The 15,079-nt window shown below is 53.9% G+C and overlaps 1 protein-coding gene across 1 annotated transcript in view; it reads right to left on the bottom strand.

Annotated features, from left to right (window-relative positions):
* The window catches only part of LOC100091485 (coronin-7-like), a 121,227-nt gene that overhangs the window by 9,204 nt on the left and 96,944 nt on the right, over positions 1-15,079 (bottom strand). Inside the window, exons 10-14 of the mRNA XM_029054024.2 lie at positions 3,348-3,402; positions 2,823-2,880; positions 2,544-2,689; positions 2,313-2,405; positions 1,566-1,691 (exon numbers count right to left, since the gene is read on the bottom strand). Coding sequence (XP_028909857.1) covers positions 1,566-1,691; positions 2,313-2,405; positions 2,544-2,689; positions 2,823-2,880; positions 3,348-3,402 — 478 coding nt within the window. The remainder of the gene's footprint in view (positions 1-1,565; positions 1,692-2,312; positions 2,406-2,543; positions 2,690-2,822; positions 2,881-3,347; positions 3,403-15,079) is intronic.

Consider the following 15,079-nt stretch of genomic DNA (forward strand, 5'->3'; position numbering starts at 1 on the left):
GGTCCCACATGGGCTTACAGTCCTAATCTCCATTTTGCAGATGAGGTAACTGAGGCAAAGGGAAGTGAAGTGACTTGCCCAAGGTAAGTAGCGGAACCAGGATTAAAATCCAGGTCCTTTGACTTCCAGGGCCGTGCTCTTTCCACTACACCTTGCTGTTTCTCATTGTATCGATGAGGTAACCGAGACACAGAGAAGTTAAGTGACTGGCGCAATCTCACAGCATACAAGTGGCGGAGCCAGAATTAGAATTCGGGCCCTCCGACTCTCAGGCCCATGCTCTTTCCCACTAAGCCATGCTGCTAGTGCCAGGTTGGTAAGAAAGCAGGGTGCGGCAGTAGTGGGGAAGGGGATTGCGGGGGCTTGGCTTTGGGTGCCGAAATGTTATTTCTTTATATTCTTGTCTGTCTTCCCCTCTGGACAGCAAACCCACTGAGGGTGAGGAACGTGTCTACCAACTGTTGTATTTGACTCTCTCAAGTGCTTAGTACAGTGCTCACAGTAAGCGCTCCATAAATACCACTGGTTGATTGATGCGAGGAGCAGGGGGTCAGAGCAGGAGACGAGTTCACAAGGAGAGGCCCGTGGCTCCCCACTTGTTTGCCTAGATACAGAGTTCATTCCTGGGGATTGTCCCTAAGGGATGGGTTTCCTGGGAAAATCTGCGGGAAAAATCCCTGAGACTTAACTTGGGCCCCCCCCATTTGCCGCCACCTGGAGACATGACAACAGGTGTCCGTCCAGGATTACTCCATAAAGTCTGCCTGGCTCCAGATCTGTCTACGATGCTTTTGGACCCACATAAAAGTAACCTCACATCGCGCTCGTCCCTCTCTGGACAGCTGGGAGATGCCCTGTGAGCCTGGTTGGACCCAAACAGGCAGAGAGGGGACTCGCCCTCTCCCCGACCCCCTGGCCCCAGCGCACCTCGCATCATCCCCCCCTCCCGTCCCCGGCCTCCAGGCTGGATTCTCTCTCCCCCTGACATCTGGGAACCAGGACTGTCCCACCCCCTGCCCTCTCCCTGCTGGGACCAGGGCTCTCCCTCCCCTCCCCTTCTCTCTGCTACTGAGACCCAGGACTCTTCCCTCCCGCATTCTCCCTGCTGGGATCCAGGATTTGTTCTACCCTTGTCCTCCTCACCCCATAGGCACCAGGACTTTCTCTCCCCCTGCCCTCTCCCTTCTGCTGGGACCAGGACTCTTCCCAACGGCTCTCTCCCTGCTGGGATCCAGGACTCTCTCCCTCTTGGCACCAGGAGTCTTCCTCTCCTCACCCTCTCGCTGCTGCTGGGATCAGGACTCTCCCCTCCCGCTCTCTCCCTGCTGGGATCCAGGACTCTCCCTCCCCTCACCCTCTCCCTGCTGCTGGGACCAGGATTCTCCCTCCCCTCTTCCTGCTGCTGGGATCAGGCCTCTCCCCTCCTGCTCTCTCCCTGTTGGGATCCAGGACTCTCCCTCCCGCTCTCTCCCTGCTGGGATCCAGGACTCTCCTTCCTTTCACCTCTCCCTGCTACTGGGACCAGGACTCTCTTCGCTGCTCTTTCTCTTGCGAGAGTGACTTACATTGGCTTCTGGATCTCCGGTGGGCACGTCTTGAGGCCGGGTCCCCGGAGTGGGAGCCCCCTGGCTTACGCAGGACGTGAAGCTGGCGTGGGCACGTCGGGAGGGGTTCAGGCTCACCCTCTGTACCTGTGAGGAGCCCCCCGAGGCTTGGGGTCATGAGGAGAACTGCCGCTGCCATACAGACAGAACCCAAACGACCCGGGGGCCCGGGTGAGCAGAGATGAGGGCTGATGGCGGCTGGGGGTGAGGGCGGTTGAAAGGGATGGAACAATGGAGGGACGGAGGGCTAGAGGGGCAAAGGGAATCGGGGGTGGAGGGGCAGAGCCAAGGTGGATGAGGGGGCAGAGGAGGGGCGGAGCAAAGCTGGCTCTCCCTCCCCAAGCCCAGTGATAATAATAATAACACTGATTAATTGTGGTATTCGTTAAGCACTTACTATGTGCCAGGCACTGTACTAAAATCTGGGATGGATACAAGCAAATCAGGTTGGACACAGTCTCTGTCCCACGTGGGGCTCACACTCTCAATCCCTATTTTATAGATGAGGTAACTGAGGCACAGAGAAGTGAAGTGACTTGCCCAAGGCCAAAGAGCAGACAAGTGGTGGACCCAGGATTAGAGCCTTTGACCTTCTGACTCCCAGGCCCAAGCTCCATCCATCCCTGGTCCCAGGGAGAGAGAAGAGCCGGGCAGTGCGGACGTGAGCCCCACCGGTTTCCGGTGCTCGGGCCTGCTTCTGCCGCTCACCTGCTGGTTGTCTCCAGCCCACCAGCCCTGCCCGATGGTGGCTGGCACGCAGCCCGCGGCATCAGGGAAAAGATCCTCGTGGAACTCAACCGTCTGGCGGGACAGAGAGGCAGACAGGGCTCACCGACTCCTACACCGTTCTTCAACCCCAAAGATTCTCCCTCCCCTCACCCTCTCCCTGCTGCTAGGAGCAGGACTCTCCCTTCCCCTGCCCTCGCCCGCCAGACCTACCTTGCGGGGCACGCAGTAGCTGATGGGCACGATGGCACCCTCGCTGAGCTGGAGCAGACGCAGCACCTCACAGGCCAGGACGGCCAGGGCCCTGCGGGGCACCAGGGCCGCCCCCCGTGTTCTGGTCTCCAGGACACACTGATTCACTGGCAAACAGGCAGGAGCACCAGGTGGGGCCCAGTGGCGGTGAGAAGGAGTTGGGGAGGGCAAGGGCAAGAGACCCAGGGCCAGTAGGGAAGGTCGGGGGGCAGAAAGACTTGGACCCAAAGAGGAACTTACCCTGGCTGAGGCTGGGCTGCGTCAGAGACACTTCGTAGCAGTACAGGAGATTCTCTCCCTGCAAGAGACCCACCGGTCAGCCCCGACTCTGGGCTCAGGGCATCCTTCCTAGGCTGAAGGGTCATAGGTCCGGAAATGTTCCTTCCCCATGGCTGAAGGGGCTGGGAGACGGCGATGGTCAGTCAGTCAATCGTATTTATTGAGCACTTACTATGTGCAGAGCTCCGTACTGCGTGATTGGGAGAGTACAATATAACAATACAACAGACACATTCCCAGCCCACAACGAACTTAGAATCTAGAGAGGGAGAGCTGAGATCCAGCAGGAAGGGAGACTCTGGGAGGTCCCTTCACCCCTTGCTATACATGGTTCTGGCTGAACCAAGCAGGCTCAGGATGGAGCCCGGAAGGGAAGGGGCGATTGGAGATCGGCAATGTCGACGAGTTTCACACACCGCCTGGGCTGGGAACAGCTTGCCCCCTCTCCCGCCCTCCCACCTGCCCCACCCCCCATCCCCCACTCACCTTTCCAGCTAGAACCAGGAGCCCTGAGTCCGGGTCCTGCAGTGGGATCAGCGACCTGGGAACAAAGGAAGCCTGGTCAGCTGATGGCCATTACCCAGTCTGTGCCCTAAGTCCTCTGGCTGCCCTTGCCCCTGCCAGCTCAGAGCCAATTCTAGACCCTAGGGGCCACCCCTCCAGAAGGGAGGAGAGGGCCTGAATTGGCTATGGGAGTGGCCCGGCCCAACTCCTGCTCCCCAGTGCCCCCCAGTGCTCTCAGGACCGGCCAGAAGGTAGTCATCATCATCAAAGGTTATTTACTGAGCGCTTACTGTGTACAAAGCACTGTATGAAGCGCTTGGGAGAGTATGTTACAACAGGGTTAGTAGATACATTCCCTGCCCACAACGAGCTTACACTCTAGCAGGGGAGAAGTAACTTAGGTTGGGGTCTGGAAGATAGTAATAATGTTGGTATTTGTTAAGCGCTTCCTATGTGCAGAGCACTGTTCTAAGCGCTGGGGTAGATACAGGGTAATCAGGTTGTCCCACATGAGGCTCACAGCCTTAATCTCCATTTTACAGATGAGGTAACTGAGGCACAGAGAAGTTAAGTGACTTGCCCAAGGTCACACAGCTGACAAGTGGGGGAGCCGGGATTCGAACCCACGACCCGACTCCCAAGCCCGTCCTCTTTAGTCCCCCAGAGAAGTAGCTTCTTAGGCTGGGGGATAGAGGGTACTGCTGAGACTTGGGAAAGAGAACATGCTGATCAGTGCTGCCTCTGAGAGAGGTGACTTTGCTCCATTGCAGATGGCTCCATTCAATCAATCAATCAAATGATCAGCCAGTCATACAGTCTGCACAGTATGGCTACTAAGCACTTGAAAGAGTATAATACAGGTATTTTATACCCCATTTTTCTGATAATAATAATAATTATTATGGTATTTGTTAAGCGCTTACTATGTGCCAAACACTGTTCTAAGAGCTGGGGAAGCTACAAGGTAATCAGTTTGTCCCACATGGGTCTCACAATCTTAATCACCATTTTACAGATGAAGTAACTGAGGCAACTGAAACACAGGAAAATTAAGTGACTTCCCCAAGGTCATGCAGCAGGCATGGGGCAGAGCCGGTTTTAGAACCACCGGTGAATCAGAGAACGAACTAGTGAAAAGGACAGAGAAGGAGCTACCTGACAAGTAGGAGGAGAACCAGAAGAGAACTGGGTCAGTAAAACCAAGGTTAGATAGTATTTTCAGGAGAAGAGAGTGATCTTTAGTGTCAGAGGCAGCCAGGAGGTCAAGGAGGAATTGGATGGAGTCCTATCCTTTAGATTTGGCAAGTAGGTCACCGGTGATCTTGAAGAGAGCAATTTCAGTGGAATGAAGGGGCAGAAGCCAGACTGTAGAAGGCCAAGAAGTGAGTTGGAGGAGAGGAAGTGGAGGCAGCAGGTTTATGGGATCTTCTGGAGGCGTTTGGCCAGAGATACGGGCAGGGAGCCAGAGGGATGGCTGGAGGAGTTATGAGGTCCAGAGAAAGCTTTCTAGGATCGGGGAGAGTGGAGCAAGGTTGAAGGCCAAGGAGAAGCCACAATGAGAGAGAGAAAGTGGTTGAAGATGGTGAGCAGGGTGGGAAGCGGGGTGGGAGGCAGGGAGATAGACAGATGCCCTCACTGTGCCAGGAGAACCTGGAAAAACTCAGCAGGCTGAGCGGGCCAGAGATCCCATGGCACCCTGGGTCCTCTGGCCTGGGCTTGGCTCTACATGCCCCCAAAGTGTCCCTGGGGAGCCCTGCCCACGTGTTCTCCCCAGGACACGGGTACACATCCATGTTAATAATAATTAATAATAATGGTACTTGTTAGCGCTTACTATGTGTCAAGCATTGTTCTAAGTGCTGGGGTAGATACAAGCTAATTAAGTTGGACACATTCCCTGTCCCACATATGGCTCACGCTTTTAATCCCCATTTTACAGATGAGGGAACTGAGGCCCAGAGAAGTAGAGTGACTTCCCCAAGATCACACAGCAGACAGGTGGCAGAGCCGGGATTAGAACCCAGGTCAGTCTGCCTCCCAGGTCAGTGCTCAAAGTCCACAAAGTCACGCTGCTTCTCCTCAGAGTCCTGTTGTTCTGCCAAGGGGATGAGTGGAAAATCCCTGAAAAAGTCCCTCCGGGGGGCGGAAGGTGCTCAGGATCTTCCCGCTTTCCTCCCTCCCCCCCGACCCCACCCCAACCTCCCACTGGCATTCCTGGCACAGGGCGCTCCGACCCTGGGCCCACCCCTACCCTGGCTCTGAGCGTGGCAGCTGGGACACACTGATAGGTCCTGATTTACAACTTCCCCCGGACCCCCCCAGTCTCTCCCACAGCCCTCTGACCCTGGGAAAGCCATTGCCCCGGGTCTGGATTGGCGGTTCTCCCCAGGGACACTCCCTGTGAAGGCACCCCTGGGCCCTACCTGCCGTGGGAAGCGCTCCCCTGCCGGCCTCCCAGAGCCGCTCTTGTAGGAGGCTCCGGGGGTGCTGGGTGGACGGCCCTGCCCCCCACCCCCGAGCACTACCAGCTTTCCTGCCTCCTGGCTTCACCTGCTCTCCCAGAGAGCCCCTACAGGTGATTTCAGTGCAGAGAAGCTGCCCTAAGCAGCACCCCCTGCCCTTGGGTAGGGATGGTAGTGGTGGCAAGGAGGCCAAGGATGTGTGATAGTTGCACCTTCCCTTTCTGGCCTGATGAGAGGCCAGGGGAGGGCAGAAGAGGGCAAAGGATGGCAGGGGAGGGCAAGGGAGAGCAGAGGAGGGCAGAGGAGAGCAGGGGAGGGCAGGGGAGGGAGGGGGAGCACAGCGAAGGGCAGGGGAGGGCACGGAAGAGTGAGGGAGAGCTGGGGAGATCAGGGAGGGGACAGGAAGGAAGGGGAAGGCAGAGGAGAGCGGGGGAAGGTGGGAGAGAGCAGGGGAAGGTGGGGGAGACCAGGAAAAGATGGTAGAGGTCAGGTGAAGACTCGGGAGGGCAGAGGAAGGCCGGGGAGGGCTGGGGAGGGAAGAGCCCGGACATTTGGGTTCTGCTGCCCCCACCTCACCCCAACAGCCGGTCCTTGGACTCGGCCCCAGACCCCTCCCTGAATCTGCATTTCTCGGCCCGGGTCACAGGGGCTTCGTCACTGGCCCCTCTTGTCCGCCAGCCGGCCGACCGCACTGGCCGGGCACGAGAGGTGGGGCTGCGGCACTGTGTGCACGGCACTGTAGTAAGCGCTTGGGAGATTACAATATAACAATAAACAGGCACGTTCCCTACCCACAACGAGCTTACAGTCTAGAGGGAGTGGTTCCCAGTAGGCCATGCCATGCTGCCCGGCCCAAGAAGTGACCTACCCAGTTCTGCCAAAGGACTGGCCAGCAGCCCCAAAGCCCGCCGCAGCCTCTGCTGCTCCTAAGATTTTGGCCTAAAGTTCCAGACCCTGTGGCCTCACCCACAGAAACAACCCCCCCAATCTCTCTCTCCTCCTTTTTGCATTTCATTCATTCATTCAATCATATTTATTGAGTTATTACTGTGTGCAGAACACTGTACTAAGTGCTTGGAAAGTACAATGCAGCAATAAAGAGAGGCAATAAAGAAAGATATGGGCTGTAGATTCTGGGTTCGTTGACTCATTCCTTCAATTGTATTTATTGAGTGCTTACTGTATGCAGAGCACTATACAAAGCACTTGGGAGAGTACAGTACAACAATAAACAGACACATTCCCTGCCCGTAATGAGCTTACAGTCTCGAGGTGGGGAGGCAGAGATCAATACAAAATAAATAAATTAGAGCTATGAATATAAATGCTGTGGGGTCGGGAGGGGGGAAGACCAAAGGGAGCAAGTCAGGGCGACGCAAAAGGGACTGGGAGAAGAGGAAAGGAGGAGCTTAGTCAGGGAAGGCCTCTTGGAGGAAGTGCGCCCTCAATAAAGCTTTGAACGGGAGTAGGGTAATTGTCTGGCGGATTTGAGGAGGAAGGGCGTTCCAGTACCGAAGCGGGACAAGGGTGAGGGGTCGGCAGCAAGGTAGGTGAGATGGAGGCACAGTGAGAAGGTTAGCATTAGAGGAGCGAAGTGTGTGGGCTCTCACCCTGCCTTGGAAGGTCAAGTGAATGGAAACATGGGGCTTACACAGGTGGGGCAGGGCGGGCAGGGGGAGGTAGGGAGAGAAGCAGCAGAGAATTCCTCCCTTTGCTGTCTGGCCAAACCAGCTCGGCTGATTCTCCAGAAGTTCTGGTTGGGCCTGAGAGACAACTGGCCTGCACCCCTGAACCCCAGGAGAACCTGAGCATCTCCGGGGCTATTGACGATGGAGGTCTCGGGGAGGAGTGGCACTGGGGGACTCACATCAATACCCCACTCCTCAGGAACCTCCAATGGCCTAGTGGATAGAGCACGGGCCTGGGAGTCAGAAGGACCTGGGTTCTGATCCCAGCTCCTTCACTTGTCTGCTTTGTGACCTTGGGCAAGCAGCTTCACTTCTCTCTGCCTCAGTTCCCTCATCTGCAAAATGGGGATTAAGACTGTGAGTCCCACGTGGGACAGGGACTGTGCCCATCCTGATTCGCTCGTATCTACCCCAGCGCTTAGAACAGTGCTTGACACTTAGTATGTGCTTAACAGATACCTGTCATTATTATTATTACTATTATTCGTGGAACCCTGAGGGGACGGTGGGGGCGGGGGGTGACTCCTGCAGCACCCCAGACCCCAGGCCAACCCAGACAAGACAAAGAGCCCAGCTGACTGCTCCTGTGTGACTTGTATCAACCTCAGTGCTTAGAACAGTGCTTGGCACATTGGAAGCATTTAACAAGCACCATTATTTTGATTATTATTTATGATTATGATTATTACTATTATCACAGGAGTCCTGGGAACAACCCCCCAGCCCGGCCAGCTCCCCTCCTCCAAGCCGGAGGCAGTAATGTAAGGCGGACAGGGTGACGGGCACTGCCCCACCCCAATGCCCATAGGGCTGACCAGTCCTTCCGGCCATTAGCTCCAGCTCCCCATTCTGCTCCCGCCTCACCCGTGGCAGGTCTGCCCAGGGCGATTGAGCCAGATGGCCAGACTTGGGCACTGGGAGAGGAGGGAAGGCGGGGGAGTGAGCATGAGAGGGGAGGAGGCGGGCATCGGGGCCGGGTGTGGCCCGGCCACAGTCTCTGGGTTTCGACGAGTTCATCCAGTGCATTAACTGTGAGTAACCCGGGCCCATAATTATCCCCGACTCTGTCAGTGTTTGCATTGGAACGGGCTGCTCCCTGCTTCCTGTCCTAAATTACCGCCTGCTACGGCTGGAAGAGTTAACTGGCAGCTGAGGGTAAGTCCACCCAGTCAACAGCAGCATTTCTGATATGGGTACCCGATCAAACACCTACACAAATACAACTTGCGGACGCACAGACACACGCACCCGGGCTAGGCCCTCGGCCCCACCTCACCCCTTCCCTTCTCCTCCCTCCCTCTCGCTCCAGACCGGAACCATTTCTGCTGGGCGACCTCTACATAGCACCTTGAGAAATGTGAGTTCATTTCATTCATTCAATCGTATTTATTGAGCGCTTACTATGTGCAGAGCACTGTACTAAGTGCTTGGAATGTACAATAGCGAAAGGAACATTTCCAATCAAACTTTCAGGTATCCCATCAAAGTAGATGGCTGAGGGATTTCTTCCCAAACTCTCACCATATCTGTAATTTATTCAAATATGTAATATATTTATATTAATGTCTGTCTTCCCCTCTAACTGTAAACTCACTGTGGGCAGGGAATATGTCTGTGTCATTTGTATTCTCCCAAGTGCTTAGTACAGTGCTCTGCACACAGTAAACGGTCAATAAATATGATTGAATGAAGCCCATGGCCCTAGTTTCATTTGAAAGTAGACCAAACCCCTCTTTTGGGCCCCTCCAATAGGTGGTGAAGTGGATGGTGAATCTTGGTCAAAATACTTCACCATAGTTCAGGGGGGGCCTGGGGTGGGAATGGCAATTCTGGGAGCTCCAGACATTCATTTCATGTCCTAGTTGTTTTCATGGTTAACTGGAAACCTCTCAGTTGAAGACCAACCTCTCTGCCCTGAGACCAGTTGGTACCCTTCTTGAGGGAGGGGAAGGGCTGGACTTCTCTCCCTCAGGTCTTTGCACAAAGATTCCAGTAATAATAAAAATAGTAGGATTTTGTTAAGTGCTTAATATATGCCAGGCACTGTACAAGCAAATTGGTGGTACAAGCAAATTGGGTTGGACACAGTCCCTGTCTCACATGGGACTCACAGTCTCAATCCCCATTTTACAGATGAGGTAACTGAGGCCCAGAGAAATGAAGCGACTTGCCCAAGGTCACAGAGCAGACAAGTGGTGGAGTCAGGATTAGAACCTAGGTCCTTCTGACTCCCAGGCCTGTTCTGTATCCACGGGGCCACGCTGCTTCTCCAGTGCTCTGAATGAAGCTGAAAAGTGCCAGGGACGGGGCTGGCAGCCAGCGGATGGAAAGAGCTGTGACTCCCCAGGCCCAGATCTGGACCTTGGCTCCAAGGGAGCCCTGGTAAGATCCCCACACATTATGCTAGCCAACCCAGACCGGAGTTGGTGGGCCGGGCAGGGAGCCTTCTCTAGTTTGGAGTAGTAATCTCCCTTTCAGCCTTCAAATCAGGCTCAGAGCCTCTACCCATGACCCTTTTTTTTTTTACGCCTAACTATGTGCCCAGCACAGTACTAAATGCTGGTGTAGATACAAGATAGCAGGTTGCAGAGTCCATGTTCCACATGGGGCTCATAGCTTTAATTTCCGTTTTCAAGATGAGGTAACTGAGGCACAAAAAAGTGAGAGCGCACAAGCAGTTCCTCCTTCCTTTAGACTCCAAGGCTGGACACCACATCTTATAGCAGGACGGCTAGAGCAGAGGGTGCTCACTGATCCGGAAAGTACCTGCCTGCAGGGGAAAAAGGGGCACAGATCCCACCGGTCGTAGAAATAGTAGGCGTGGAAGTAATGATAATCGTATTTGTTAAGCGCTTACTATGTAAGCGCTGAAATAATGATAATAAGGGTATTTAATAATAATAGCAGTAGTAACAATAGCAACATTTATTGAGCAGCTACTTGGCATGGCACCAGTTACTTTGGAAGTGCCAATCCGAAGGGTTAGGTGCTTCCTGAGTGCCGAGCATGCCTCTGCCCAGTGGAACAGCGAACACCAAAAACAGGATGGGGTTCGGGACTGGGACCCCGTCACAGATGGGGAGGGCTGGGCTGGCCCCGAGGTCTCTGGATATTTGATGCCTGTGTGGACTGGCGCCCACTTCATCCACCCAGAACTGCTGCTGGGCTACTGAGGAGCCTGCAGGCAACCACTCCAGCGGCTAGCGGAGGGCAGAGGATGGGAACAAAGGGAAGAGGCCTTTTCTAGGCCTCAGGAAGGGAGCAAGGCGGACGGTGGGGATAGGTTGGTGGGAAATGGCTGGGGTTGGGACCGGTAGAGGGCTGGCAGAGAGACATGGCCCTGGGTTTATTAATAATAATAATAATAATAGCGATGATGATTCATTCATTCATTCAATCGTATTTACTGAGTGCTTACTGTGTGCAGAGCACTGTACTACGTGCTTGGCACTCTACTGATGATGATGGTATTTGTTAAGCACTTACTATCTGTCAGGCACTGTACTAAGCGCTGGGGTAGATACAAGCCAATCAGGTTGGACACGGTCCCTGTCCTACGTGGGGCTCACAGTCTTCACTCCCAATTTACAGATGTTCATTCATTCAATAGTATTTATTGAGTGCTTACTATGTGCAGAGCACTGTACTAAGCGCTTGGGATGAACAAGTCGGCAACAGATAGAGACAGTCCCTGCCGTTTGACGGGCTTACAGTCTAATCGGGGGAGATGGACAGACAAGAACAATGGCAATAAATAGAGTCGAGGGGAAGAACATCTCGTAAAAACAATGGCAACTAAATAGAATCGAGGCGATGTACAATTCATTAACAAAATAAATAGGGTAATGAAAATATATACAGTTGAAAATATATACAGATGTGGAAACTGAGACATGAGAAGCGAAGCTACTTGTCCAACAGACAAGTGGCGGAGCTAGGATTGGAACCCAGGTCCTCTGACTCCCACACCCATGCTCTATCCACTAGGCCATGCTGTTTCCTTCTCTGAACTCCAGAGAGTTGACCGGCCCGGCGGGGTGGGCTCCCAGACCAGGAGACCAGCACCCGGAGCACCCTGACTGTTGCAGGGGAGCAGCCTGGCTCCCCCGCGGCCCCTCCAAAGGTGCTGCCCCCCAGTCAGCCCACCGGCCAGCCTGGCGCCTCTTCTGGTAGGCTGACTCAGGGGCCGGTGGGTGTGGGGGCAGGAAGCCACGGCAGGCACACGTCTCCTCAGACAGGTCGGGCCAGTCGGTTCCCCGCACAGGTGGGAGTGCCCGGGGAGTTCTGCCAGGAGGCGGCATGTCCACCCGAGCCCTGGCAAGCATCCCGGCCACGGAATGGAAACGGGGTCAGGGCACCTGCTCCGAGGTCGGAGCAAACAGCTCCGGGCATCGGCCGGCCCCTGCTCCTCTGGACCAGGCAGAGAGAACTCGGAGGCCGGGTCAGCTCTGGTCACCTGACGGGCCAGGCCTGCACAGAGGGAAAGGGGACTGGCCCAGGAATTCTTAAAGCCGGGAAACTGCTCCGTCCTTACAACTCTCCCACAGGGAAAGCTGCTCTACATATGACATCATTCGTGCAGTGTGGCCTTAAAGAGCCCGGGCCTGGGACTCAGAGGACCTGGGTTCTAATCCCGGCTCTACCACCTGTCTGCTATGTGACCTTGGGCATGTCTCTTCTCTGCTCTAGGCCTTATTTACCTCATCTGTAAACCGGGGAATTCAATACCCAATCTCCCTACTTAGACTGGGATCCCTGTGTGGGATAGGGACTGGGTCCGACCTGATGAACTTGTACCTACCCAATGTACATTAGAATAATGTTTGACTCATAGTAAATGCTTAACAAACACCATGTTACTACTACTACTAATTATTATTATTCTTCTCGTCCACTGGAGCTCAGACAATCACAGGGGAGGGGCAGGTTAGCCAGGAAGTGGGGGAAAGCCACTCCAGGGATCCAGAAGGCAACCCATTTTAGCCATCTGGAGGAAAAGAATGGGGGCGGGGAAGGAGAGTCCTTGCCTTGCTCCCAGTGGAGAAGGAAGCTGAAAGCTAGGGGCTGCCAGGGAGGTTACAGGCTGGGAAGGTGGTCTACCTAGGTAGGATATGGGCAGAGGGGGCCCACAGAAGAGCAATTATGTGAAGAAGAACAAGGAATTTGAGGATGATGCTGAGTTAGGAATAAGAATCGGATCAGGACTAGCTAGGCATTCCTGGATTGAGGCTACGGCTTGCTAGCCAACCGCTGTTGCTTTTGAAACCCCATAGGAAAAACCGGCTATCTGCTTATGAACAGAGACCTTGCCTGTGTGATCTGGGGGATCTGTGTCGGGCAGTGAGCACAGGGCATTCCTCCCATCCTCAGAAGCCACTCCTGGGGTATGGGATTGGGTAGCGGAATATTTCCAGGCTTTTCTTGGGATGTGAGCGGGTCCCACCTCTAAGAGTCCAACAGGGATGATGGTAAACTACTGGGACAATCTTGGGATGCTCTTGGCTGGAATTGTGACTACCAACTCTGTTGTACTGTACTTTCCCAAGCACTTAGTATAGTGTTCACACAGGAAGTGCTCAGTAAATAAAAAATAAAATAAATGGTGGTATTTGTTAAGCGCTTACTATGTGCAAAGCACTGTTCTAAGCGCTGGGGGATACAAGGTGATCAGATTGTCCCACGTGAGGCTCACAGTTTTAATCCCCATTTTACAGATGAGGTAACTGAGGCACAGAGAAGTTAAGTGACTTGCCCAAAGTGACAGAGCTGGCCAGCGGCAGAGTCGGGATTAGAACCCACGACCTCTGACTCCCAAGCCCGCGCTTTTTCCACTGAGCCACCCTGTGCCCTAATCGATGGATGCTCTAGCGGGGATCACCAGGAAAATCGGGACACTTGGACTCTGCCCAGGCTCCAACCTTAAAGGAGATGGGAAAAGGTAGAACAGGGGGAACCCCAGGGATTGTCTCTATCTGTTGCCAAATTGTACATTCCAAGCACTTAGTACAGTGCTCTGCACATAGTAAGCGCTCAATAAATATTTTTGAATAAATGAATGAATGAACCCCAACAGTCAGAGTGGTGAGCTGTCAGACTGGGCATCCCCTCTCCTAGGCCCGCCAGGCAGAGATCTCTTTCATTCATTCAATCGTATTTATCAAGCATTCACTGTATGCAGAGCACTGTACTAAACGCTTGAGAGAGTACAGTATAACAATTAAAAGACATATTCTCTGCCCACTACAAGCTTACAGTTCAGAGGGGGAGACAGATATCAATTCACAGAAATAAACTACAGGTAGGTACCTAAGTGCTGTGGGGCTGAGAAGGGGGATGAATAAAGGGAGCAATTCAGGGTGACGCAGAAGGGAGTGGGAGAAGAGGAAAGGGGGGCTAAATCAGGGAAGGCCTCTTGGAGGAGATAATCTATCTCACAAAGGGCTGGGGAAGGGTTCCTAAGAGTGTGGCATGACCACAGCATTTGGGTAGGAGATCCAGGGGCAACCCCTCCATAATTCTGGACTCTGAATACTGACAGCAGGTCGAGAGCCCTGAGGGAGTGACCCTGAGAGGAAGGGGAAGTAGGCAGGAAGACTGTGTGGAGGAAGATTGGCAGCCCAGAGTCAGGAGAAGGGCTACAGTGGAAAGGGAACTTCAGGCCCAAAAAGGAGGGAGAACTGGCAAGTGCTGACTTATCAGGACAGGGGCTTTCACCATGCCTGGGGTTTCCTATGAGAACCAGGCTGGGTCCAAGCACAGACCTCCCTGAGATACTTGCAGAGAAAGCACCATGCTGTGAGGGGAAAGGGTGGAGGGCGTGGAGCTGGGATGGTTGGAGGGAGGTGAGTGTGTTAGCTGGAAAATGCCTGGGGAGTTGTCGGGGGGATGGCTGAGGTGGGGGTTAGGAAATGGGCTGCAGGAGAGGATCCAGGGAGGAGGAGATCAGGAATGCAAAAGTGGGAATATCAGAAAGCAGGTAGCAGGAGTGGAGAGGGACATCGAGATACAAAAAGGGAGGAATCAAAAGGACAGACAGAAGGATATCCAAGATGGCAAAACCAAGATTCATCCTTCTCCTCCCGATATACACAGGGGTCTCAAAAGGAGGCCCCCTCAAGGGTCACAGAAGGAGACACCCAGGGGAACCCACCAGTAGCTAATCCAGGGCCAGAGAAGTAGACGCCTGGCCTAGTGGGAAGAATCCAGGCCTGGGAGTCAGAAGGACCCAGGTTCTAATCCCAGTCCCACTACTTGTCTGCTGTGTAACCTCGGGCCAGTCACTTCACTTCTCTGGGCCTCAGTTGCCTCATCTGTAAAATGGAGATTAAGACTGCGAGCCCCATGTGGGACAGGGGCTGTGTCCAACTTGATTAGCTTGACTCTATCCCTGTGCTTAGTGCAGTGCCAAGCACATAGCGAACACTTAACAATTCCATAAAAAAGGGGTCCTCCCTCAGGAATCATGATCAAAGCTCTATCCCGACATCAACTGACGGGGCCCCTCCCCAATCCCCTGACTCCTGATTCAATAAATATGATTGAATGAATGAATAAATGACTCCTC

Source organism: Ornithorhynchus anatinus, chromosome 2 (genome assembly GCF_004115215.2).
Source record: "Ornithorhynchus anatinus isolate Pmale09 chromosome 2, mOrnAna1.pri.v4, whole genome shotgun sequence".
Lineage (NCBI taxonomy): Eukaryota > Metazoa > Chordata > Mammalia > Monotremata > Ornithorhynchidae > Ornithorhynchus > Ornithorhynchus anatinus.